Source organism: Aplidium turbinatum, chromosome 11, assembly GCF_918807975.1.
Source record: "Aplidium turbinatum chromosome 11, kaAplTurb1.1, whole genome shotgun sequence".
In the NCBI taxonomy this organism is placed as follows: domain Eukaryota; kingdom Metazoa; phylum Chordata; class Ascidiacea; order Aplousobranchia; family Polyclinidae; genus Aplidium; species Aplidium turbinatum.
In genome coordinates this window covers 8,578,528-8,606,236 of record NC_137482.1, presented here as the reverse complement: position 1 = coordinate 8,606,236, position 27,709 = coordinate 8,578,528, and the positions used below count along the sequence as shown (strand labels likewise).

The 27,709-nt window shown below is 39.7% G+C and overlaps 1 protein-coding gene across 2 annotated transcripts; it reads right to left on the bottom strand.

The window, feature by feature from the left end:
• Positions 1–1,901: 1,901 nt before the first annotated feature.
• Positions 1,902–27,641, bottom strand: LOC145779809 (peroxisomal acyl-coenzyme A oxidase 2-like). Of its 2 annotated transcripts, XM_082591456.1 has the most exons (15): positions 27,476–27,641; positions 26,172–26,337; positions 25,072–25,226; positions 24,690–24,797; positions 22,228–22,347; positions 21,972–22,087; positions 21,186–21,358; positions 20,462–20,624; positions 4,451–4,552; positions 3,873–3,961; positions 3,382–3,528; positions 3,049–3,163; positions 2,739–2,885; positions 2,363–2,569; positions 1,902–2,118 (listed from the first exon to the last, which is right to left on the bottom strand). In XM_082591456.1, exons 1-15 carry the CDS (start codon positions 27,606–27,608, stop codon positions 2,032–2,034), a joined length of 2,028 nt encoding a protein of 675 aa, XP_082447582.1. In that variant the 5' UTR covers positions 27,609–27,641; the 3' UTR covers positions 1,902–2,031. The 2 variants fall into 2 exon arrangements, with proteins under 2 accessions (XP_082447582.1, XP_082447583.1); XM_082591457.1 differs by lacking the exon at positions 1,902–2,118 and having other exon boundaries at positions 2,431–2,569; positions 2,739–2,877.
• Positions 27,642–27,709: the final 68 nt, after the last annotated feature.

The following is a 27,709-nucleotide window of genomic DNA, read 5'->3' as shown; positions in this document are numbered from 1 at the left end:
CGCTGGTATTTACTGATAGTTAAGAGAAATAACTTAGACCAGCTCTTGCCGCCGATTGGAGATGAAAATATGATAGCCTATTGCATAAGTTTCGAAACCATTTCTAACCACAGAAGACCTATTTGAAACTTTTCAGCTATAAATAAACCAAAACGCACGGAGTACGAAAGTTAGGCCTTACCTTGGAATATTCTGTTTCGAAACAAAATTGTTTAGACTTTGCTTCGTTCAATGCGTTTTGAATCCAAGTGTTAGTTGGTTTTGAATCTTTATCCTCAGACCTTCAATGGGTTATTCCTGGTAGATTCACATAGGCTACCTGTAGAATGTAGAGGCTTTGACGCAGGGCCAGTTACCGAGATTGGCAGAGTGAATGTTCTGATTGGTGAAATGTTGTTGCCCGGAAGTTATTCCGATCACTAGGTGACGCTAAATGGGGAGCAGTTCTAAAATTTAAAAATTTGAAGAAGGGGATTCTCAGGGTGCACGGAAATTTAAAATTGGTGCACTGAAATTTAAAAATTTCAAGCGTGCACCCTGAGAACAGAACCAGCACCGCAAGATCTTGAGTCAAGCGCTAAACCACTGAGCTAACGGGGCGGACGAACGTGCTATTAGTGAACAGCGCACAAACAGTTTGTTTCGAAGTAAATCTTTTCGTGCACAAATTCAGGCGTTTAACCTGATGAGCTATTGGGACGGCGGTTTATAAATCAAACACTGCACCAGTTATTTAATAACAATCCTTAACTTAGAACTTTGTCAATAAAACATTTTAACACTGAATTGAGTTATGATTCCCAGATATGTTCTTGGCAAAAAAAAGTAACTGTCTTCTGTAGCTGACTGTACCAGCTGCACTACAAAACTTTCTGCAATTTTGAAGAACCACATGTTTTACGCGCTACAAACTACCGCCCTGGTAGTGTCATAAAAATAAGGCAATCGCTGTGAGCCTTCGCATCCCCTTCTTCAGATATCCCTGAGGCCTAAGCATACAAACAGAAAGAAACATAGTCTCGAAATTATACGAAGAAATATATTTTGTTGCTTTAAAGAAGCGCATGACAGTAAAACGCACAACACTACATATTAAAAAAATTATTTATTGCGTCTGCTTACCGTAACTCAGGCGTAAGCTAGTTAAAATAGTAGACTAAATAGCGAGAGTCCTGGTGTTGTAGCCCACATTAGGCTACACACAAGGGACTTAAAAGTACAATTAAGGGAGAGTTCAAAAACATAATTGCAAAAGATTTCAATTAAAAGTGATGTTCGAAGTTACGGTAGGCGACATAACTGGAACGTTTGTGCGCACAGCGATAAACAAAATATCAAAAAATTTTCTCACCGCTAAAGGATCTTAAGTGTGGCCGGACATAGCATCGATCGCAAGACTCCAGCAGGACCACCTGCCGAACCAGTTAAATACCAAACAATTTTTTAGTTTAAACATGTTTCGCCGTGATTAAACAGAGATAGACCTATGACAAAATCAGATATTGCTTATTATCTCATACAATACTTCAACGTTCCGCAATAAAATAGAAAATTAGTAAAAACACTAAATCAATATAAGAAAATTATGCTTAATCAAAAAATAAAGAGCCCAAAATGTAGATACCAAACTCATGTTCAGCAAACGTTTCGAAAACTAAACTGTCTTCATCTTCAAGTGCTATAAATGGCACTTCGAAACAATTACTGAACATGAGTTGAGAAAAGTGAAGGGGACATAGATCAGTTTTGGCTGGTATCGAAGGAGAGGTTTGTGGAAAGGTAAACCTAGAAGAGAAGAACAGAGTAGATGGACAATGTTCTCGATTGGAGACGTGGACTCGATCGGGCGAGAACAGCTGCTCTGGAGAGAAATGCCTACGGGCTCGATAAAGCTACGCCCTACTGAACTGAGTTAAGTATCTACAGTTTGTGCTTTTTATTTTTTTTTTATTAAATAGACCAAGCGTTCCAACTATTTTGGTCCGAAAATTTTGTTTGTTTGAAAATCAACGAGGTAGGTTGGTAAACACGCTATAACTTTGCTTTCTTCGTGCCTTCTAAGATGTCTCTTCCTTCATGAAGAAATGGTCGAAGATACTTGTACGACTCTTCGTGCACCTGTGGTAACAGGTTTCAACAAGTAATGACCGGAATATGAAGCGTGAACTAATTTGAAGTCAAACAAAATATAAAATTGTAAAATTGATTCAAGGCATTTAGAAGTTAATCATTTTCGTTCCAGAAAAATATGGATCGTTTACATCTGTAAAAAAATCTACGCTGTAAATTCGAGTGGATTAATTTCAGAGTTTTGTTGGGTAAAAATTTCAACGGTATTGAGACAGCAACAGGCCATTTTTACCTCCGTTTTATTCAAAGGCGCTCGCTTGGCGCATTCAAACAATCGCTCGTATGCGTTGCCGTCATACGCTCCTATGCACGATTGTAGAGATTCGTCAGGAAAGTCGAAAGCGTCCACCAAGCCCACTGCGTTAACACGCAACTCAGCCAACAGTTCTAGTTCAGCATCTTCCACATAATGGCACTGAGTCGGGTTAAGTAAGCCGGTCTGTTAACAAGTCAGAATCATTACATTAACCACCTCACAAAACTTTCAAAGGACTTAATAGGCATGTAACTCATGAAGGTATGTTATTAAAAACATGGTACATGTTACAGGCACGCGCAAACAAAGAGGCTACTGTCGACAGAAATAAAAATTTGACACTGCTACAAACCTTCAAAAAATCTCCTGAACTGTTGCTAATGATGTTTAAGGCGTACAAAGCAACAAGCTGACTCAGTACTTTCTTGACAGGAATAGAGCATGACAAAGCTGTTACTTTCGCAGCACTTGTTGAGACAATGAATTGAAGACTATGCACCTGAGATAGATAAAGCTACTGAATGGCACAAAAAAGAAGAACATCTTAGAACTCAGCTGAATTTAAAACCTCATGTCATCTGACAATGTAATCGAACTTTACAAGCACATTTGCAGTTTCGAAATTAAAAAACAAAAACGGGATAGAAAAATCCATCTCATACCTTTGCAGCTTTCAACAAATATAGTGAAGCATTGTTCCATGCGTCATGCATTGGTTGACCTTGCCGGATGCGTAGCTTCAATTGCTGCACAGCTTCCTTAATAAAAACCTTTGATCTGGAAATAAGGTAGGTAATTTAAAGCAACGTTCCACCCACCATTGGTTACTCTCTCACCTACAAGAGTTAAAAATTTCAAGCCTCCAATCACAGAATCGCTAACAGGACAATAAGTTAAAGAACCAAAAATAACAAGTAAATAATTAGTCCTCATGTAGGCCACAAACACAAGTGAATGCTACACAACAAGAACGCAAGCAAATAGCGGTCACTTACCGTTGTTGCAGTAGCTTGGCCAAAATATGTATTTGTTTAAATTCGTTGGCAGTTTGAGCAGAACATGTGAAGTCACTTTGACCCAAGTAAGCAACTGAACCAAGTAGTGTTGATGGTTGTGTTTGTTCCATGCATTTCACCAAGTATCTGTGCAAAAAATAACAAACAATGGTGTCAAGCTCTGCGCACAGTTGAGGTGATCAGCACATCAATTTCTTGGCAATCCAATGCAATCAAAAAATAGAGCACAAATGTAGATACTAAAACTCATGTTCAGCAAACATTTTGAAAACTTAACTGTTTTCATCTTCAGTGCCACAAAAATGAGGTGATGAATTATAAATATTTTTGACATAAAAAAAGCGAAAACATCTCAAACAATTGTACAGCCCAAAACTAAACAAACGGTTTATTGAGGCTGGTGGTCACACCAACCACGTTACTAGTCAATCCGATGCTGGCCGACAGATTCTTTACAAAAGATCACGAACCTTGCGCATTGAAGATGCATGACTGTGTCCTCTCCTTCATACGTACACGATGCCAATAATCTGTTACATATCATAGGCATGCCACTCGCCTGCAAGAAATCAAGATTTGGGCTACGTCACCAATATATTCACTCATGCCAACAGTGAAATAAAAACAATTTTGAGAGTTAATTGCGTGTTCGATTCTCTTGAGCACCCTTTTCCGGTTCCATCACTGCGGACTACTTGGCTAACGCGTTGACAACTCTGCTCGCCTTTTTGTAGGCAATACTATCGGGAACGAGATAGAATGTCAACATTTATACGAAAATAGCGAGATGTCTACCGGAGATGGCAAATGAAAAATTAAAACTATCGCTGTTTTTTTTTATTTTGACAACAACAAAGCATACTAAGTCTACGCATTATGATGTGTTCACTTCTTTTTTAACTCACACAACATTGCGATTTTCTCTTGTAAATGTATTCTAAAACCTAAGTGTCATGAAACGTTTTATACGCAAACAAACAGAACTCAAAACCAAACCGTTCAACAAACTACTTTGAAGCAAAAATGTTCTGAACAGAGTCGTACGCACCAGGGAGTATCCATGGCCGCCACAAGCTCTTCGACAAATCTCAGCTGCAGCTGCACACTGCTCAGTCACCGACGCTTTCATGCCAGCTGATAAGGCGTGAAGCTGCAATTTAGAACGACCTGTGTAAACACACAGCTAGCAATATGACCACTTTTACATCGTTTCAACGTCGCCAAATTTTAAGCCACTTTTGCAAGCCGGTATTTCCAGGTACTTCAATAAATACACACTGCACAAGCTTCTTGATGATTGGTTTGTTATTATATATTATAACTTAGTATATGTAAAAAAGATAGTGAAATAGTGGATTCAAAGGACACGTCTACAATCTACATACCGTCAGGAAATAAACAATTTTTAGGTGCCAGTAGATATGAAAATGTACATTTACTTTGTCAAATCACAAACGTGCATCAAGCAGTGTTTCTTTTTTACCACACGTGTAGTCGCTTCAAAGCCGGTTGGTAGGAACAACACAAACCAATTGTAGACGAGTCAATGAAAATACATTTGAACTGGTAAAATGCAACTGGACCTACGGGTTTTGGAGGTTCCAATGAACTAGATTGCAACTATAATGCGACTACCTGTATGCATTACAGGAGTGTTACGGCTGCGTGATCCTCCGCTCCTTGCGTATTTTTTAATGTTTGTGTTTTTATCCGGCAACCCTGTTTTTCTTATCTTTCTAAAATGTGGCCAGTTTGAAATCACTTAAAAGAAAGCTTGGAACTAAGTTTAAATGGTCATTAGTGAAAATGAATAGTTGTATGTTGTCCTTATTAAGTCGATCGGAACTGCCACAAGGAAATCTGTACTTGAATTGGTATGTAATTTCACATTTATCTGTTGTGTACTATCTGCATTGCTGTGTTACTTGTCCTGGTATCTAGTGTTGTGCTCAATCTGTGTTAAGGTGCAAGTATACAAATTTAATAGTAAACCTGGTCTAATCAAATGCTATGCTGTTGGGCTCATATCCGGCATACCCTTTATGTTGTAGTTTGTGTGTAATGTTATTTGATGCATAGGGTAGCCTATCATTATTGACATGCCCTGATATAATTTCTCATCTGCCCTATGGTTACTTAGATTTGTTGAAGCCTGAGTTCATTGGTAAATATTGTTGTAGATTGTTCGTTTGGAAGAATTTCAGTTTTCTCTTTGGGTCTTGGTTTCGCCAACGTCAGGTACATACTTTGTGCGATTTGGTTACTGTATTTAGATACAAATGATGCCGTAAGAATAAGACAATTAAAAATAGCAGCATACATTGTATGAACACTGTTTGGTTTATTATGTGCGAGTGTAAATATGTGTGTAGGTTAGGCACCTGTCTTAGTTTCGTTTGTTTATTGCAGTTATCGTCAGTCTTCACCTTGACATCAATCAATATACACAACAATTTCAATTGGCGTGGTTGTACATTGGAGTCCAGAGGAGGCTGTCGCATTAAAAACCTATACTGACAGGCTGGTAAACTGCTGACGCTGTCAAAGCATCTGACGTCAGCCACAATAACTGACGCTGTTTATTTATAAGCAGCCTAAACCTAGCTGACCCTAACTTGTTTATTGTTTATTCAACTTGGTATTTCAACATTAGCTCTACATGATGGCCAAACATGAGCAGTTCGGTTCACTCTTAGACGAATTCAAGAAATGTTTAAAACCTATTAATAGGTTAAAAGTCACATCCAGTGACAGTGCAGAGATTCGATGTGCTGTTGGGAAATTGTATTCGTCGTTGGATGCCTTAGAAGAGTCTTTTGTGAGCGCAAGAGAAAGCAACCTGGATGAAGAAGGAAAATTCAAAGAAGAGTTTGAAAATTGTGAGAAGCTTGCCGATCAAGCCAACAAGAGTGTTGAAGAAGCGCTTCAAAGACTTGCAATCGAGTTTAGTTCCAGTGACTCAATGTCTCTTGTCTCTGGTGCCTCAAGAAAATCAAAGCAACCTGTAGGTCCCAAGAACCCATCCACAAAATCCCATCCCATTCCTGAAGGAAACAATGATGGACATGTAACCTTGAAAATTCCAAAAGAAGAAGCCAGATCCACGGCAATAAACCGTGGTCCACACGAATCAAGTTTAAATTCAATGCTGCACAATATTCCTGTAGAATCAGAACACGAGCAGCAACATCGGATCATGTCGTCTATGGAAAATCTGCACATGGAAAGAGAATACAACAATAGAGCTCCCTTATATGCTGAAAGGGCAACTGCAAGTTACCGCATCCCTGACATCAAGATTGATGTGTTCAAGGGCAACATCATTGAATTTCCAGCTTGGGAAACTGCCTTTGATGCCCTAATAGGAGATAGGGTCCATTGTCCTAAACACAAGCTGAATCTCCTTAGTCAATATTTGGATAAAAATGCAAAGGAGCTCATTACCGGTTTGCTTCTACACCAAAGCGAAAATGCGTACTTTATTGCAAGAAATCGCCTGAAAGAAAGGTATGGCAATCCAAGTGCGATTGGTCAGGCATTTCATTACAAGCTTTCCTCGTGGCCAAGGATCAGTCCTCGACAGACGGCGGAGCTTCAGCACCTGTCAGACTTTCTGATACAGGTTGCTGAAGTAAAACAGTCTGTCAATGGTCTTCAAATTCTGGACTTCCCACAAGAGTCCACCAAAATCATTCAAAAGCTTCCAGTTTACATGCAAAATAAATGGCGGGAAAGGGTTTTCTATTACAAAAGAACTGCAGGCCAGTACCCACCTTTTGAAGAATTAGTAAAGTTTGTCGAAGTTGGATCAGAAGAAGTTAATATTCCTGAACTGACAGGGCTAAATACTGAAGTGCTGTCATTTAAAAATGCCATTAAAGACCCCAAACCAGCAAGAACATTTGCCACTACTACTGAAGAAAGAAATTATAACCGTGTGGTACAGTACTGTACATATTGCCAAGGCAGTCACGTTGTTAATGATTGTTCTAAATTCTTGGAGATAGTGCGTGATCAGCGGCTTCAATTTTTGAAGGACAATCGACTTTGCTTTGCTTGCGGGTGCTGTAGTGACCACCGGGCTCAACAATGTTTGCACAGAGCAGTGTGTCAAATTTGCCGGAGACGTCATCTCACTGGACTTCATTTCGAAAGGTCACCAGATAATCAGGCAACAACAAGTGGACAGTTGCATTCCAGGTGCGTAGAAGTTTGCAAGAGCGAAAATGAAGTCCAAGGATGTGACAACTCCATGATTGTTCCATTGTGGGTTCGTAGCAAGCATAATCCATCTAAAGAAATTCTATGCTACGCAATTCTCGATGATCAGTCCAATAGTTGCTTCATTTCTAATGAGCTGCGAGTGCAATTAGGCTTGGCTGGGTGTGAGACCAACTTGACCCTGTCCACTGTTTACAAAAGTAATGCCACAATTTCAACAAGAAAGTTAAATGACTTAGAAGTCGTTAGTTTTAACCGCACCACTAAAATCAACTTGCCTGCTGTTTTTACAAGAGATAACATCCCAGCCAGTCGATCCCAGATTCCCAAACCCGAAGTAGCTCGAAAGTGGAACCATCTACAGCCTATTGCCGAGAAAATAGCACCATACTTGCCACAAGTTCCAGTCAGTCTACTAATTGGTAACAACGTTCCGCAGGCTGTTAAACCAAGAGAGATTTTGTCTGGTGAAGACGACCAACCTTATGGCCAGCGTTCATTGCTTGGCTGGGGAATTGTTGGAGTAGTGTGCCATTCCACTGGGAACAGTGTATCAGTCGCTCACCGTGTCAATGTCGAGAATTTGGAACATCAGCAAAATACAAAGCTTAACCCTTTGAGGACCGTTGGTACATATGTGTACCATAAACTTTTTCCACGATGTCTAATCATTCTCTTGTAGTTATCAAAAAGTATTTGTCTCTAAACGTTTCTTAAATAGATAATCTATTTATAAATAAAAAAAATTTGGAAATTGTATTTTGTTTAGCTTTGTTTTAACTGGTTTTGTTTGGTGAATTCGTCAGGGTTTGAAGTGGTAAACTTTGAAAGATCAACAGGACAAGAAAAAAATGTAAAAAAAATATAATTTTTATTCTACATCAATGTTTAGTGATTAATCTGACTTATCCCATCAGTAAAACCATAAAAAAAAAGAACAAAATGTTGCTAGATAATGCTAAACTTTTATGGTACACATATGTACCAAAGGTCCTGAAGGGTAAATTCTATTAGTCTAATGGAGGGATATAGTGATGTGGGAAAAACATAAAAATTAAGACTGTTGTTGTGAAATTTTAATGTAAATAACACGTAATATTTTAGGAATGTATTTTAGACCTTCATGCAAAGGTAAATTTAACTGATAGCATTACTTCTGGTTGAAACATTTTCAATAATTTGTCGCGAATTATGTCAATACTCACAAGCAATTATGATTTCCGTCATCGTCGCCGTGTGAGCCTCTGAAAACAGTCCCACCAAACCAAATAACTTTACAGACTTTTTGAAGTTAGTTTTTATTTCGCAGTGTAGCGATGAGCCATGAATGTAGAAGTGTTAGCTGTAGAGTTAGAGTATTCAGCAGGTTATAGGAAGTGCTAGTCCAGTCTAGGGCATCTCAAAATCACTTGAACCTTGTATGCAACGGCTAGGCTAGTCAAGACTAAGCTCAATACTAGTAAAGTTTGTCTCCAAAGCAATACTGTTGGGTTTTTAAAAAAACAGCTTAGGAATATCAACTTTTCAACAAAGTTTGACAGCATTTTTTCAAAATTTGGGGTAAAAACATGCTCAGAACGCACCAAATTTAATGCGATTTTTCAAATTTTTCTGGGAGGAGACCCCTGCAAAGTCGTTCGCCTTCGGAGATCTCCGTGGCGGGCTTCACCCCACTTCATTATTCATTGCAGCCCCTCTGCTCACAAATAGCACCAGCCGCCACTGTGTAAAACCATACCAGCAATGATGCTAAACACATTACCCTTAAGGACCAATGGTACACATATGTACCACAGCGTAACTTCTATTTAAAATTAAAAAAAATTTTTTTTTTCAAATACCTCTTTAAAATGATAAACTTGCAGTAAAAATCATCAATATTTCAATAAAACATGTCTCAAAAGTTTATGGTCCTCAAAGGGTTAAAGGCATACCCAGCACATTTGTTTATCCCACCAATGCCAAAGAAGTAATCAATCCTTCTCAAATTCGAAAGGTAATGGAATCTGATTTTATTGATCACAACCTAGACGGTACTATGTCTGTACATGATAGAACATTTCTCAACATCCTTTCTCATGACATCACACAACAAGAAGATGGCCATTATGTCATGCCGTTACCAGTAAAATCTGAACAAGTCATGTTGCCTGATAATAAAGCTCTAGCTCTAAAGAGAATTAATCAGCTTAAAAGGAGGTTTGACAGAAACCCCAGATTCGAATCGGACTATGTAACCTTTATGAAAGACGTTGTTTCCACATGTGCAGAAAAGGTGGTGGATGATGATCATGGTGCAGAGAAGACTGGTAAAATTAATTACATCCCTCATACTGGAGTATACCACCCAAAGAAGCCTGGAAAAATTCGTGTGGTATTTGATTGTTCAGCAGAATTTCAAGGTGTGTCTCTCAATGACCACTTGTTGCAAGGTCCCAACCTAACAAACAAACTAGTGGGTGTCCTTTGCAGATTTCGAAAAGAAAGGATTGCCTTAATGACCGATATCAAATCTATGTTTCATCAGTTCTATGTTTCAGAGAAGCACCGAGATCTCTTGAGGTTTCTGTGGTGGGAGGATGGAAATACCAGCAAGCCTTTGCAAGTCTTCAGAATGAAAGTCCATCTATTCGGGGCTACCAGCTCACCAGGTTGTGCGAATTTCGGTTTGAAACAAGCAGCTGAAGATGGGGAAGCGGAATTTGGTAAGGATGTTTCTGACTTCATAAAACACGACTTTTATGTTGACGATGGCTTGACTTCAGTCCCTTCCGCTGATGAGGCTGTTTCTCTTATAACAGGAAGTATAGCTCTTTGTGAAAGGGCTGGCTTAAAACTTCACAAATGCTTGTCAAATGATAGATCCGTCCTTGATGCAATACCAGAAGAAAAAAGAGCTGATGGTGTGAAAGCATTAGATCTTAACAAAGATCCTCTTCCTCTTGAGCATGCACTGGGAATTTTATGGTGCGTTGAAAACGATTCATTTCAGTTTAGAATTATACTCAAAGACCTTCCTTTCACCAGAAGAGGGATACTGTCTACTGTTAGTTCCATTTTTGATCCTATTGGGTTTGTCGCCCCTGTTGTTCTGGAGGGAAAGAAGATCTTGCAACAACTATGTCGAGAGGGTGCAAAATGGGATGACCCTATTCCTGAAATGTTAGCTTCCAGATGGCGTAAATGGAGATCTGAGATTAGTGCCTTAAGTACCCTTGAAGTTCAGAGATGCATCCAGCCTGAAGGTTTTGAAACAGTTGAAAAGGTAGAGCTCCATCACTTTTCAGACGCCTGTGAGCACGGTTATGGCCAATGCTCATATATTCGGCTTAAAAACAGTGCTGATCAAGTTCATTGCTCCTTTCTTATTGGTAAAGCTAGAGTAGCTCCACTAAAACAATTTACCATCCCTCGGCTAGAGCTCACTGCCGCCCTGCTGTCAGCTAGAATGAGTAAATATGTTAGAGAAGAGATGGGGTATTCAAATGTGGTAGAACATTTTTGGACTGACAGCAAAATTGTACTTGGTTACATAAACAACGAAGCCAAAAGATTCCATGTTTATGTGGCCAACCGAGTGCAACAGATTCGAGATCTTTGCAGTCCTGACTCCTGGTACCATGTAGAATCCAAGGCCAATCCAAGCGATGAAGCTAGCAGAGGCATGAATACACAACACTTTTTAAAAGGATCTATGTGGCTTCAAGGCCCAGAATTTTTATGGGGTGATTCTGACCTTTCTGCTACTGCAAGGTCCACGTTAGACGAAGCAACCGCAAGCGAAATGCAAAAGGAAATGCGCAAGGCTACTGTCCGAACAACACTGGCTGTCAACGAACGTTCAAAACCAATCAATCAATTTGAAACATCTCGTTTGGACCGATTTTCTTCTTGGCTGAGCGCCAAAAGGGCGATAGCAAACTGTCTGCTTCTTAAGGCTAAGCTACTACACAAAATTAGGAAGAACACTTCTGTATTCGCTGAAGCAGTATCTGCAAACTGCTTGAGAACCGCAGAGATAGAGATAATCAAAGGCTTGCAACAGGAACATTTTAGTGAAGAAGTATCATTTCTCTCCAGTTTCCAACAGGAAGGTCGTTCTCATCTGACACGCACAACTGTGAAAAGGACTAGCAGTCTTTACAAATTAGATCCCTTTCTAGATGAAAATGGTATCTTGCGAGTCGGTGGTCGAATTAGAAATGCTTCCATTTCTGACCTCGCCAAACACCCGGCTGTTATTCCAAGAAAAAATCATGTAGCGCATCTGATAATTGACCATTGTCACAAGGAAGTCAGCCACATGGGTCGCGGAATCACCCACAATCATTTGCGACAGAGCGGTTTCTGGATAATTGGTGGATCTTCTGCAGTAGGTTACCACATCAGCAATTGTGTAGTTTGTAAGCGTTGGAGAGGTGCTCTTCAAACACAAAAAATGGCGGATCTTCCCAGCGAGCAATTGAGTGAGGAGCCCCCTTTTACGTTTTCCGGCGTTGACTTGTTTGGTCCATACTATCTCCGAGAAAAGCGATCGATCTTGAAAAGGTATGGTGTGGTATTTACCTGCATGTCGAGCCGAGCTGTCCACTTAGAGACCGCCAACACAATGGATACGAGCTCGTTTATTAACGCCCTTAGAAGGTTTCTTGCACGACGAGGCCCAATATGTCAACTACGATCAGACTGTGGTTCTAACCTGATTGGCGCCAATAATGATTTAATGCAAGCTAAACGTGAAATGAACGAAAAACACATCGGTAACTTTCTCTTACAGCATCACTGTGACTTAATCACGAATAAATTTAATGTACCTCACTCCAGTCACATGAATGGAGCGGTCGAACGACAGATCCGCACCATTCGAAGTGCTCTTGACCCGATGCTTAAATCGTGTGGCAGTCAACTAGATGACGAGTTATTTCGGACCTTGATGACACAAGTTGAAAACATTGTTAACTCCAGACCCCTTTCAACCGATCAGCTATGCGACCCAGAATGTCCTGCCCCACTTACTCCTAATCATCTGTTAACAATGAAACCTAAGATACTACTTCCTCCCCCAGGAATATTTCAGAGGGCTGACCTTTATGCAAGAAAGAGATGGAAGAGAGTCCAACATCTTGCCAATGAGTTTTGGTTTCGTTGGAGGAAAGAATTTATTCACAATTTGCAGTCCAAAAGGAAATGGTGTTCCAGACGACGCAATCTACAGACCGGCGACATCGTGATTGTCTCTGACGACGCCGCTCCACGCAATCACTGGCCGCTTGCCAGAATTGACTCGGTTATTCCTAGCGATGATGGACTAGTACGCAAAGTCAAACTACGCATGGCTAATGCACATCTTGACAATCGCGGTAGACCGACTAAAACTGTTTCGTTTTTAAGTAGGCCCGTCCACAAGGTGATTCTACTTCTACCTACGGATGAGGACTAAGTTCGAGGATGACAGAAGGAGCAACGTGCGCGAAGAGAAACAATTGCAATAGGCCTATCTCATTATTCATTCATTGTAAACTGCCCCAGTCGACGTTTAACTTGTGAAATTTGTAAAAAAAAAACTTTATTAGAGGTAGGGGATAAAATGTGACCTTCTCAGATTTTGCTCTGTCCACATTTTTTGGAAAGTATTTGTGATAACTATCAACAATATGCAAAAATTTTTGAAAAATATTTATTTTTCATCAGTAGACACAATTTTTAAAATTTTGACCATATTTGTGAGAAAAAACGTAAATTTCGGCTTTCTGCGTGTTTTGATGAATTCATAATTAGGAGTGTAGGTCCTCTAAGTCTACATAGCTACATGCACATTATTATGTTACGTTCCACTTGAACCACTTTATTCTTCCGCACATCCCTAATTTTAATTTGACCTTAGTTGACCCCTAGAGCAGAGGCATGACCTTTCGTTTCGTGACCTTTAAAATAGTGAAAATTCCTACATTTATGAAGACCTAGTTATAAAGTTGAGTTAGCCCAGGGGTCCGCAAATAGTGGGTCACGACCTAAATTTGGGTCACGAGACCATCCACGGTGGGTCACAAAACAGTTTAAATTTACTATCAATATAACTTGTATAACAAAAATAAATACAATCATACACTCTTTGATGTGCTGAGTTTCGTAGAAAAAAAATGTATATATACTTTCGATTGTAGTAGCCTACAGTAGCCCTCGCTTATTAAGCCTACGGTTATAAAGTCTAAAAGTAGGGTTGGGCACACATAGACTTTTTCTCTGTTGTCCCATTGAAAGGAGTGTTTTTTATGGCCATTTTTCACGCTGATCACGAATCCGTTGAAGTTTTTGATCTATGATGATGTTTTAGGTTGGTAAAATGCAAAAATTCAAAATGGCCGCCAAATTCACACATTTTTTCAGATAAAATTTGATAAGTATGTCTTAAGGTCATGTAATATGTCATTTCTTCTGTTTTCAGGGTCACTGATAGCGATAATCATGTTTTTAAACTTGCTCAGGTCAACTGGACCGCTCCAGATACATATTGCAATAAAATCTGCACAGAAACGTGAGCAGAATTAAGATATAAATTTCCATAAGCTACTTTAATTTTCACTTCAACATCTGGGTACCAGCATCTCAACAACTTTGTTTCTACAAGAGTCCTTTGAATTTCAAAGAACTTTTTTCAGCAAGATATCGACATCAACAGAAACATTGTCTTCTGGCTTGATAGCATTTCTGATGAATGTTTTCAGTTCGTCTCCACTGAACTTCTCAAACGTGAATGTTTTTATACCGTCGGCACATTTAACTCTACGCTTTTGGCGTATATCGGGCGCCACTGTCGATCTAAGGTAACCAATTTCCTTGAGCAGTTGCAGTTGTGATTCATTAAGTCTAGAGTCAAGGGTATTTGGAGTCGCCGAACCTCCATGCATGGACTTCTAAATAGTAGCATCTGGACTGGAAACTCAGTGGGCAACATGAGGCCAAACAGTTGGTACAACAGTTGGCCAACAGTGGGCCAACAGGGTTAGTTACTTGACTGTTGGCCCACTGTTGGCCAACTGTTGTACCAACTGTTTGGCCTCATGTTGCCCACTGAGTTTCCAGTCCAGATGCTACTATTTAGAAGTCCATGCTCCATGCTTCTTACACTCCTCAAGTACCAGTAGCACTTTGGACATTTTCTTCTTCGCTTCTTGCTTCTTCAGAAGCGCAAGTTGTTAACTCGTTTTTCTTGTTCTTGTCTTGTTCAAAGTCTTGTTCAAGATTTTTCGCCTGGGTAACTTCTTTTGAGCACCTTGCCCATTTCCATTTCTTCAACTTCTCATCTTCACTGAGATCTGTAAACGACGAATCCATGAGAAATTTATCCGTTGAAACTACATTCTTCCTTGAATGAGTTCTCACTGTCGTCGATCCACCATTGAAAGTTATACGGTTATCAAGTTTGGCAAATTCGGATTCGCATCCTAAATTTGTCAACGCTGCATGTTTCAATTTGACGTCGTCACTACTTTGACCTGCAAAAAAAGTTCATCTCGGACAACTGTCTCTCCATTGCATCTAGAACTTCATTCAGTACAGCACCATACAATCGGACTTGACCCCTCTCCGCGTTCATGCACTCTTCTTGCTTGGCTCTAATTTCTGGTATTTTCTTATCGAAAAACGACCTGACACCTTCCCAAGTTCTCTCACCACCCGTGTCATCTTCACTTTTATCAATACCAAGCAGTCCCATCAGAAGCATAATCAGCTCATCACCAAGCATTCGGTAAATTTCAGCACAACACAAGAACCAATCGTTTTGGATGTACGTGGAAACTGCGAGTACTAGTTTGTTGGCATTAGGATCAACAATAGCGTCGAAGAAATCTAATATTGACTGACAGCGACTCAAGTATTCCCTGGCTATTTTCGCGATACACCCAAAATGATTTCCAGTAAAGCCTTTGAAACCGTCGTGTTTAATCCCCTGAGCATCCATTCAATTTTTATAATCATTATAAAGTGATATTGAATGTGCAGCATGGCTAGGCGACAACAATTTGGTAATTGCTATCTGTGCCAAAGTATGGACGCTGGTGCTGGGAGATGTGAATACTTTCTCACCAGCAGATACGTGAGCAATTTCTGAACACCAATCTTTTGCTTTATATTACGAAAAACCTTATCGCAAGCATGGTCAATTCCCAAAATTACATGGACACAGCATTTTATCATCTTCTCCGCTTCAATACCTAGATGTTGCAAGAGCGTGATACAGTCACCTGCCCTGTCGGACATCCAAAAATCAATGGCACCCTTGATTTCATCAACGGTTGAATTTGACAATGCTGCCAAGCATTTCAGCTTGTACTCGTATGCTGCGGCGCCATCTGCTCCTGCGTGACTTAGATTCTCTGTGTAACCAGTAGTCATGTTGCATCTGTCTCGACTGGGTCCCGATATTGTAATGTGGTCGGCCTTTACATCATACAACCGATGACCGGCCGCTTTAGTAGTGTCATCGAGGCCGACAGTACAACACTATCTCCTTTCTCTAGAAGTATATTAGCGACCATCTCCAAATTCATATGTGAGGCATCCTCCAAATACCTGTTGAGAGTTCTCCTACTCGGGAAAACGAAGGTCATATCTTTGGTACATTTTCATCGTTTTTGTGCAGGTGTCTCGGCTTCGGAGCTTCCGCTTGGAAGCGAAGAGATTAGTTCTTGGCTTTCAGAATCCGATTCATCATCACCTTCTTCATTTTCTTCAGTGCTCAACTCCCAGTTTTGATCAAATATCAAGTTAGCAGTTTGTACTATTATACCACCTAAATCTGCAGCACTCACTTTATAATCGGAGAAACATTGCACTATACATCGCACTATTTTTTCTGGCTTCATTCTGGTTGAGTATTGCGACTTTCTCTGACCTCGACTTTTGGGAAACGATCACTGTAGAAGTCATTGACACTGTCCAGAGTATCATCAGGTAAACTGGACGATTTCTTACTACATGCAGTGATGGAAGAATATGAAGACGTACGAAAGTTCAGATTATCTTTGCAAAGTTCAGTTGCAACTATTTTACTGCTATCTACTAGTGTCAGTTGTTTTTGTCTTTTCTTTGTTTTGCATAACATTTAACATGCGACCGAGGATGTATCTTCCATCAGGTAATTTACTTGGCAGTGAAAGTGTTTTAATCAACTCAAAAATGATTCTGAAATTAAAAAGTAAGTATTTTTCAATAAAAAATACACAGTTTTAGCTATAACTGTATAAAGCCATTATGTATCACTGTTTTGACCTCATATTCGATATCAGTGACGCTGAAAACATAAAAATTGACATATTACATGACCTAGTAAGACATAATTATCAAATTTTATCTGAAAAATGCGTGAATTTGGCGGCCATTTTGAATTTTTGCATTTTACCAACCTAAAACATCATCATAGATCAAAAATTTCAACGGATTCGTGATCAGCGTGAAAAATGGCCATAAAAAACACTCCTTTTGAAAAAAGTAATGTGGTTTGCCCAACCCTACTAAAAGACACTTTGAGCCAGGACATGAAAACTCTCTCAGCTTATCCCCAGAACTGGCGACTGAAACACAGCGAAACCAAAACTGTGGCAGAAGCTTTCCACCTACACAATCGGGAAGTTGATCGTGAGCTACATGTTCAAAACAATGGAAAACCTCTGTCTTTCTGTCCCGAACGAAAATATCTTGAGAGGGATACTGGACAGATCACTCACATACCACCACCATTTGGTGTCACTGCGCAAGAAACTGACATCCGGCGCTGCGCTACTCAAGCGCCTGGAAGGCTCCATCTGGGGGCGAGGGCTGACACTTTGCGTACAGTAGCCTTAGCTCTTGTCTACTCTTCAGCAGAGCACTGTGCAGCTGTTTGGTGCCGCAGTGCTCACTGCCAAAAAAAGCGCCCTGCGCACAGTGACTAGATCTCTGCGTCTCACACCCTTGGACAATCTCCCCATTCTCGCTGGCATCCAACTTGCCGAGCTTCGTCGCGAAGAAGCCACTTTGTCTCTCGGCCGACAGGCACTGGAGCCTAACATCTTCTCCATCACAACCAGACGATTTCTGCTCCCCCAAACGAGCACCCTTGTCGAATGAAATCCTGACATCCATTCGTGGCAGCCGCTCAACTACTGATCAACGAAGCTGGTGAACAAGACATCTATGCAACTATTTGGGTAATGGACAGACCATAAATGGAATTCTGAATGGAAGTCAAATAGCCTACCACCACACTTCATCCGTTTATCTCCGAAGCCAACATATGCCACATCGGCCTGACACTACAAAAACAGACATGGGTGGGCTTCAACTGTCTTCATACGGGCGTCGGGCTTTTCCGCTCAACCATGCAACAATGGGGAATGGCCTATTCCTCCTCCTGTGAATGTGTTGCCGAGGAACACACCGCAGACCACATCATCAATGACTGTACCATCTTCAAGCCATCAAACGGAGTGCAAGGTCTGCGCGTCATGGATGATGAAACCAAAGACTGGCTGCTCTCTAGTAGCCTTCCAGTGTAGTCTGGGAACATCGTGAATCTGGGGTGGTAAAAGGATAGACCCTCGGCCCCAGAAGCTCACACGATGACGGTTAGTAGGTCCACCGGCTTATTTAGCCCAATTTGGTCCATTCCGGAATTACTGAAGGTATAGGAGTGGTAGAAAATTGTCTCCCGCTTAATAAGCCCGAAATCGTCCAGTTCCGATGTGGGCTTAATAAGCAGACGACCGTATTGAATTTGATATTAAATTGCAAAATATTTTCTTCAAAATTTTATGCTTCTAAAACGTTTGGGTCGCGAAGGCTTCGAACGATTGTTTTTTGGGTCGCGCCAAAAAGTATTTGCGGACCCCTGAGTTAGCCTAGTTAACAAAGCAATCACCTTTACTTATTGATGATGACTGAAAAACTGAATCTAGTTTTTGTGTTAGGTGATAAGTTGCCATTTTTATCGGAAACCGTTATTGCAATATTATCTTATGCACCTGGTGGATCTCCAAAAAAAGATAAAGACACGAAGCTTCAGAGAGAAGCGATCAATGCATATGTCGTATCAAAAATTAAAAACGCATTTTTATCTTTGAACTTAAAATAAAAAAGATAAAAATGCACTTGAATTTAATGTGTATATTCTAAAAGTGACTTTTTTCCAGGCTCCGTGCATGCAAGTGTGAGTTTCATGCTACGGTACCCAGATTCCTGCTACCGAAGTGTGAAACTCACATTTCCGTACAAGGAGTCTGCTACCAAACTGTGAAACTGTAACTATGGTACCCGAAAACTGTTATGCAGGATGTGCAGGGTGTGTTTTCACACTTTGGGGAAAGGAATCGGGCATGCAACCGCCGTTTTCACATTTGCCCCCCCTCGAAAGTTTTGTTACCGAACTTCCATTTTCTAGCTTCAATTCCAGGAAAAAAATGGTCATGGTCATACATCCGAGAACCGAAGCTTGGAAACTAGACCGGCGTACCCGATTTCTTTGAAAATTGAGGCTGCTATTTATTTTGAGTTGTTGGTGTGAGTTAATTGTATACTGTATATCATTGAAATTTAGCGTGATTTTTCGTTTCGCGAATTTGATGAAGATAATCTTACGAATGATGTCTACTGATGTGTATTTGACGGATTTTATTATTTTTTGAAGTTTTGAGGTCGTACAACCAAACTGTTTCCAAAAAGGTTGGACACTGATGTTTTTGACACTACCCCCAAAAAAATGTGTTGTATCCCCTACCTCTATTTATGGTGATAAAGCTGTTTTTTGGGGGGCGATGTTACGGCTGCGTGATCCTCCGCTCCTTGCGTATTTTTTAATGTTTGTGTTTTTATCCGGCAACCCTGTTTTTCTTATCTTTCTAAAATGTGGCCAGTTTGAAATCACTTAAAAGAAAGCTTGGAACTAAGTTTAAATGGTCATTAGTGAAAATGAATAGTTGTATGTTGTCCTTATTAAGTCGATCGGAACTGCCACAAGGAAATCTGTACTTGAATTGGTATGTAATTTCACATTTATCTGTTGTGTACTATCTGCATTGCTGTGTTACTTGTCCTGGTATCTAGTGTTGTGCTCAATCTGTGTTAAGGTGCAAGTATACAAATTTAATAGTAAACCTGGTCTAATCAAATGCTATGCTGTTGGGCTCATATCCGGCATACCCTTTATGTTGTAGTTTGTGTGTAATGTTATTTGATGCATAGGGTAGCCTATCATTATTGACATGCCCTGATATAATTTCTCATCTGCCCTATGGTTACTTAGATTTGTTGAAGCCTGAGTTCATTGGTAAATATTGTTGTAGATTGTTCGTTTGGAAGAATTTCAGTTTTCTCTTTGGGTCTTGGTTTCGCCAACGTCAGGTACATACTTTGTGCGATTTGGTTACTGTATTTAGATACAAATGATGCCGTAAGAATAAGACAATTAAAAATAGCAGCATACATTGTATGAACACTGTTTGGTTTATTATGTGCGAGTGTAAATATGTGTGTAGGTTAGGCACCTGTCTTAGTTTCGTTTGTTTATTGCAGTTATCGTCAGTCTTCACCTTGACATCAATCAATATACACAACAATTTCAATTGGCGTGGTTGTACATTGGAGTCCAGAGGAGGCTGTCGCATTAAAAACCTATACTGACAGGCTGGTAAACTGCTGACGCTGTCAAAGCATCTGACGTCAGCAACAAGGAGTTTTCAGTCGCGTATTATAAAATAGTTCATAATATCAACCATCGCTTGTAGCATGCTTTCGTCTGTGCAGAGCGTATGCATCTTCAATGTAAAAAACGCGGTTTAAATATTAAAATCATGCAACACACCTCTGGCAATTGAGAAATGTCTCGCTTATTGGATCTTCCAAGAAAGTTTCTGTATGTTCGATTTAATTCTTCGGTTGCAAACAATGTTGAATATACAACGGCAAGCTGAGGCAATAGTTTGTGCTGTTGCGTCACGTAATCCAATACTGCGACTTCGGGTTTTCTGCAAAAATAATATTATACTGTAGAATGCCAAAACAGTCTAATGACAGCTGAAATTATTACCAGAGCAGTCTCCTTAACAAAGCGGACGACGACTTGTAATATAAACCTCGAAGTCACAGCGCTATTGAAATAACAAGACTCAACGAGATTCAAACACACTTCAATAAACGATTTTGGCATTGAAAATAAACCGATTGATTAGCAACCAGGCCCGGATTTGGGGGGGGGGGGGGCAGAGGGTGCAGGTGCCCCGGGCCCCCTTTTGAAGGGCTTCCCGACGTGGAAAAAATGTGATTTTGTGTTATTTTTTTTTTTTTCTATCAGCCTTTGAAGTTTCTGCAAAGTGCAGCGCTGGATTAATGCTACTGTAGACGTAGAGGTGGTTTTTCGTGCCAACGGCGCGAAAAAAATTATGCACTGGGGCCCCCCGATTTAAAAGTGACCCGGACCGGAAAGCAAAATCCGGCCCTGTTAGCAACATGACTTTTTTCTCGAAATATTTCATAAACTGAGGTTAAGAAAGTAAAGTGTCCTAATGCTTGCCTGTCTATCAACTTACTCCGGATTAAGCAATCCTTGCCTTCTGACAGACGAATATCTTGTTGCGATTGTGCACACTTTGGCAAGTGGGAAAACAGCTTCAGCTTTGAGAACCATCACACGCAGATTCACCATTGAACCGTACATCAGACGGTCACTGCCCTTCTTCGTGTACGTTCCGTCTGGAGCAACCTACCCACACAGCAAAATAGCTGTTTTTACATTGATTCAACGTCTGCAGATTGCAATGTAAAAACCGGTTGATATGCTGTCTGGGTAAATAGTGAATGGTTAAGAGAAACACGAGAAAGCATTTCAGCATGCTATAACCAGACTACGCTGAAGAGCTTGTTAAAAAAGCAACTGGACTCAGGCATACCGCTTTGAAGCTATGCAAATTGGTGTATTAGCCTAAGTTGTAAATTTTTAGAGGTAAATTTTTTTTATCTCTACTGGCAACGTCCATTCTCGCAAAACCGTTTTTAACCGTATTTAGCTGATACACATTACAAACCAGCCCAATTAACAGTAAAATGCTATTACGGATATCTTACAGAAAATTTATTTGAAGTCTTACTTACACCACGTAATTAATAAATTTTCAAGTTACTGTAAATAAATACGATTTGCCTAAAAAATCTTAAGTCGTGTTTTTGCTGTCTTTCCAAAAAATTCACATACTATGTCAAAAGCACTTCTTTATGCAATACTGCATGCAGTGAAACCCAGACATTCAACTAAAAACAATATGTTGAGGTGAACTGGTATCCAACCATGTCAAACTAGAAACAGGGTAAGCTCGCACCTCAGCATGCTTGCAAAGTAGGTTTTCCCGTGGAATCCGTAAGTTTTGCAAGTACAGAAACCCATTGTCAGTGCTCTCAAATGCAAGTTTGCTGCCGATATCTCCCACAGTGACACCTGAGAATACAAGCAAATGAAATCAATGCTTGAAGACGGTTAAAAAAACATTAAAAATTTCAATCACAACCTGAATTGTCCACATTAATTAATTAAATTAGAGATTCAGAGCGAGATATGCTCATTTCAGGCCACTTCACCTGGCAAAGGTTGGTGTGTTGTTAAGTCACGTATTTGCACAATGAAAGCATGCATCCCATGCCGAGTCTCTCCTATCCTCAAGTCAGCCATGAGCAAAACGTGGTTGGCTGATTTTCCTACTGCAAACATACAAAGTACATCGATTATTATAAATCTACTTGAAGGCGATACAATCGACCAAAATATGGAAGTCCACTATAGCTAAGCACAAGGACTACGTCAATTATCTAGGCAGTTGGTTGGTTGGTTTTGAATTTTTATCCTCGGACTGACAATGCCTTGATTGGTCATTCACTGATAGTTTCGCATACTTGTAGAGGCTCTTGACGCAGGGCCGGTGTAGCAGTCCAAGAGTTACTGCAGGCCAGAAGTTACAAGGGTTGCCAAATATTTCATTTAAATTTTATTTAATTTCGTATTGAGAAATAATAAAATTTTTAACCTCTCGAAAGGTTAGATTAATAATTATAAGTATTTTGTAATGTTAACTGGAAAGCTTGCCTTAGTTTGAGAGCAATGAATTCATTACACTTAGTTAAAACAATTTTCGCTTTTCTATCGATTGTGAAAACGCCGGGCACCCCTGGTAACTTTTGGACTGACAGGAACTTCCAGACTGCAACGCCGCAGAAACAGTCCAAAAGTTACTGCTATTGTAAGTGGGTGTGCTATTTCGAAATTCGTTTGGGAAAACTTGTAAATGGACTGAAAATTTTGAAAAAAAGTTTAAACTTCACTTGGTCAGTAGATTAAACCCTCTACAAGTATGCGAAAGATGAATCCCAAGGATAAACATTCTCACCACGAAACCATTATTCTTGACTTTAAGTTTCATGCCACGTGTTTTCGATGGGAGTCCAACGAAAATTCATTGGAATCTCAAAGTGTTCAACACTTTCGTAAAAGTTAAAGCCTTCCTGCGCGTGAGACTGTGATAGCCTACTCACTGAAGGTTAATGGCGTTTTGACTACCGGTTGGCCGACATGTAGCCTAAGTTACTTTATATTTCTTCAAAACGGTAGCTATGAAAAACCAGACCAAAAATAGGCTCAGTGCTTCATTTACTAGAAAACTTTAGTTTTAACTTTCATGAAATACATAAAATATAGTCAAAGACTATGTTCGTCAACTACAACTCAAGACAACCGGCTAACAAGTCAGCCTTCACCACGATTCAAACTTTGAAATGTTTGGAGCGATGATCAATTAAATTGTTTGTTTCAACAGCGCCATATAGCCTACAACGAGTCAATAAAACACTCATAACACTAGACATTGTGAATCGTAGGTTGCATCATAGCACAATCAGGATGACAGCAAAGACTATAGGCTAAGTGGTCATCTAGTCAATCACCTCCCCATGCAAATTTATTTGCCAACGCACGTAAGGCACGGACACAACTTCAAAATGGTATAATACAAACAAATCAGGTTAAAATGATAGCCTACATAAATTGTTAGGTTACAAATTAAAATTTCATTCCAATACAGCAACAATTTCTGGTACAAAACTCATCTTTTAACTTTCATCTTATTTTCGCTTCATTCCCAATTACGTTTCTGCGTTAAACCATGTTGTTAAGATGCAATGGTGGATAAGTCTTCAAGTTCAACATGTTTCCAATGTTGAAATCATTTATACAAATCTGCTGCAAGCGTCAAATCTGACAACCCTGTTTTAGTAACTTCTGGACTGGCAGTAACTTTCAGACCTCGTCTACGCGGTCCAGAAGTTACAGTAACTTTCAGACCGCAGTAACTCCTGGACCGTTACACCGGTTACCGAGATTGACAGAGTGAAGTTTTCCTATTGTAGGAGTGTTGTTGCCGGGGAATTATTCCATTCACAAGGTGCCGCTGAATGGAGAGCAGTCCTGAAATGCGTTGCTCAAGCGCACACTCCGAGAGTCGAACCAGCGCCGCTTGATTTTGAGCCCGGCGCGTAACCACTGAGCTAACGGAGCGGACAGTTATAAACTCTCCTTTATAAATCACGTCACATTAAAAAATATGAGATCAGCATTCGGAATGTTAATTTTACCACTGCTACTGCAGTAAAGCCAATACCATCTGTAATTGCGTATCGACAATACCATTGCACTGGACTTGCGAGTTATATTAGCGACGATTTGTGATACGACTTGGCTACCTTTCTGAGGCTGTGGTTGTGCACCATCTGCGAAGTTTCACGAAACCGATTTCTTTATGCGAGTCTACACCTCAACATATTGGTTGCTCAGTGCTCACCCAATCTAACACAACATGGTAGCTTCGGAAAAACTCTTTCTTTATTTTACATTACGATCACTTTCTACGGATTTTCAACGTTTTAATCACATTGCTTGAAACTTTTGTAATTCTAAAAGCTTTACTCATGAAAACAATGAGTGAGTATTATAGCCTACAGGTAAATGAATCTGTACACACCCACGATCACAGTTTGATATTTAAATGACTTACAATCTCCAGGCCACCACTTCATAGACGATATTTTTGGACAATTGATTACAAATTCTTGGTTTGCTTTATCATATTGTGCTACAGTTTCAAGTCCACGTAAAAACGTTCCTGCAAAGATAACAATCTGAGTAAGCAATACTTTTCAACATCCTTGATATCTTGGGTGGCATTTTGATACTAAGACTTGGAGGCCTAACATAAAAATCATTTTCAATGTAAGGTTACATTAGCTGGTGTTTACATTTTCAAAAATATGTCTTACATCACTTGAAGTTGGAATTTACCTACTCAACCCTACCATACATGCTACAGAAATAACTGAAAGACAAACTAATTTTAGACTAAAAACTAAAAAGAAATTTTAGGCTGCAACTTGTTTTACCATGTCCTAGTTCCGTTTGAGCATACGTCCCAAGTATGTGTAAGTTGGCAGCCAGAGGCAGCCACTTGGCTACCTGCTCGTCTGAGCCAAAACTCATCAAACTGGGGATGAACGCTGCAGCGTGTATGCCGAGGCAAAGATCTGTTCCGATGGTTCTACGCAAACACGATCATGATAAGTGATTAACAATAGAAATTACGCTAAACAACATAAAAGTACCAAACAATAGAAATTGTGGCGACAAGCCACGACCAGTGCAACTACGAGAAAGTTAAAAAAAAGTAACAAAAATTGATCCCCTTGTGATAAGCCAAGTTTGGTGTTGGCCTTCAAGTATGTTTTTAGTGTTATCAGACATAGTCGCACTCGCATGCTCCAGGAACTTAAGAAGACGGACGTCATATTAAGGGTCTGGCAGACACATCTTCCACTCAGTAACGCAGCTCGCAGAAAACGAAAATATAATAACCAACCTAATAAATGATACAGAAGTCCATTGTTCAGTGAGCTTCGGTGTATACATTCATCGGCAACCTCTTCTTGGCTGCACTACTTTGAAAGCAATGTACCGCCTACAAGCTAAAACTCGCAAATCTTTGACGTGTATATCATTTATCTCAAGTGTCCAACTGTTGATACTCTTGGCTCTCATACGTGGTTGCTTCTGTTTACCTTGCACTGTTTTTATTTTGGAAAGTTTGTTTAATGGTTAAACAATTAATAATTACAGTAATTAGCTTAAGTGATTGTTATAGTCGTCATTTTATTTACGTTGATTTTATGTAACTTGTGACCTGCCTCACTACATAATAACATTCAGCGTTTTCTGGTACAGACGCTGGAATTGATTACCACCGCGCAACGCGTGTAATCAATTAAGCGTTCTGTACCACGTTCCTTAGTTGATTGTTTTGCGTTTCTTTCTTACTATATATTGCGTTGATTTTATACACTGAATCAGTAAGTAACAAAAGGTAAATGGTTTTCTCACTTGGTTGGCTATTACTATTATTATTGCTTATTTTATATTAAACGTCTGGAAAGACAACAGTGATGGAGTATTAAAGATTAAAAAATGGAAACAAATGTAAACACTTTACCGTTGAAGATAACGCATTTCAGAAGATTGCGGGTGCCAGCCTTCTTCTTGCAGCAACTTCTTGTACAGATAAACGGTTCTCTTCATCCCTAACGTGAACCTTTCCTCTCTGCTCATGTGGCAAAGCTCTGGTGCTTTTAACATCGGGTCGTTCAAAATAATTCTATCTAGAAATTAATTGACACTGATAAATAGGCCCCTTGTTTGAAGCAATTTATTTTTGACGAAATACGTAAAAATCAGTGCAAATTTTCAAATTCAACTTAAACGCTGATTTTCGGATACAATAGGATATTTTAAAACCTCTGTTTTAGTTTTTTTTTAAATTTCCATCCAAACTTCCGAGCTCAAAACTTGCTTTTCGAAAAGGGCAATATTTGCGACGACGTAACAGTGCCTCACATTTTACTCACGTCATGTTTGTTTTTGGCATTTTAAGGTCAGATATAATGTACTACTTTACTAAAATTTGCAAAAATGTCGCAAGACAGCTGCAAACAGTTTTTTCTGGGCTGAGAATTACGTAAAACATGGTAAAGTTGTCGTTACGATTTGTGCGCATGACTACGCGCATGCGTACAAGCGTAAGGCAAACACAAACATTGTATGAAGCTGGTTAAGGGGTTATGTTATGAAAACAGTAGGGTTGAAAGAAGATGCACACAATACCGTATAGTAACCTACTGCGGAAAGAAAATGCGTACCGGCGTCTCACGTAGCGGAATAAAGCCAGAAAAGTGTCGAATTTTACCAAGACGCAGACCTGGTGTTACCTGTTACTCAAATACCGTTGTGAGGTTTTGTAGGTTAGAACAGGAACACTCTTTATAGTTTCTTTCTTTTATTACGTTACCTATTGTTTAGTAACTAAACAATTAGCTCACGATGTGAGGATGAAGACATGTAATTTGTATTTGAATAAGAATACTGAAGAAGCCGACTTTAAGGTGGCGACAGCTTCATAAACAAATCAAATTAGTTACCGAACTTGGCTTTTTTACTTTAGTATTATGTTTTTAAATGTAATTTAGTATGAGATATAATCATCTCTTTTATCATTAGAATGTGATTGACATGTTAGTCCCCTGTTACATAGCTAAACCGATGGTCAGAATTTGTCAAACAATCAAAAAAGTAGAACTATTCTATTATAACTCATTGCTGGCGTACGATGTCAAATCAAATCACGACAACCATATTTTTCTCGCTATTTTACAAATCAAGAGAAAGGCGATAATGGGAAAACCTTTAGGATTCTATGGTAGCCGGTAAGCACTTAAACATACGCACATAGCCACTACCCACCTACTCTGCGACGAATCGCTGTTTCGTTTGTCCCTCCGTCGATGACATTGGTGAGTTCCTCGACAGAGAAATTTATCTTTTTTCTTTCCTTGTCGATCATTAACATTTGAGTGGTGGGTATTGGCCTACTCATGTTCTTTCAACAGCTTTTTAGCCTAAACCTAAAATTGAGTTAAACCTGGAAAAAAATTGAATTGTTATTTCAGTGAGGTAACACGTGTCAACCGAGCAGCA

Excerpts from the sequence above, each read along its gene's own strand:
- LOC145779809 (XM_082591456.1), bottom strand. The coding sequence starts at position 27,608 with ATGAGTAGGCCAATACCCACCACTCAAATGTTAATGATCGACAAGGAA. Across the intron at positions 26,338-27,475 it reads AGCGATTCGTCGCAGAGTAG|ATAGAATTATTTTGAACGAC; the intron begins GTGGGTAGTGGC and ends ATTAATTTCTAG. Across the intron at positions 25,227-26,171 it reads GAAATGCGTTATCTTCAACG|AACCATCGGAACAGATCTTT; the intron begins GTAAAGTGTTTA and ends GTGTTTGCGTAG.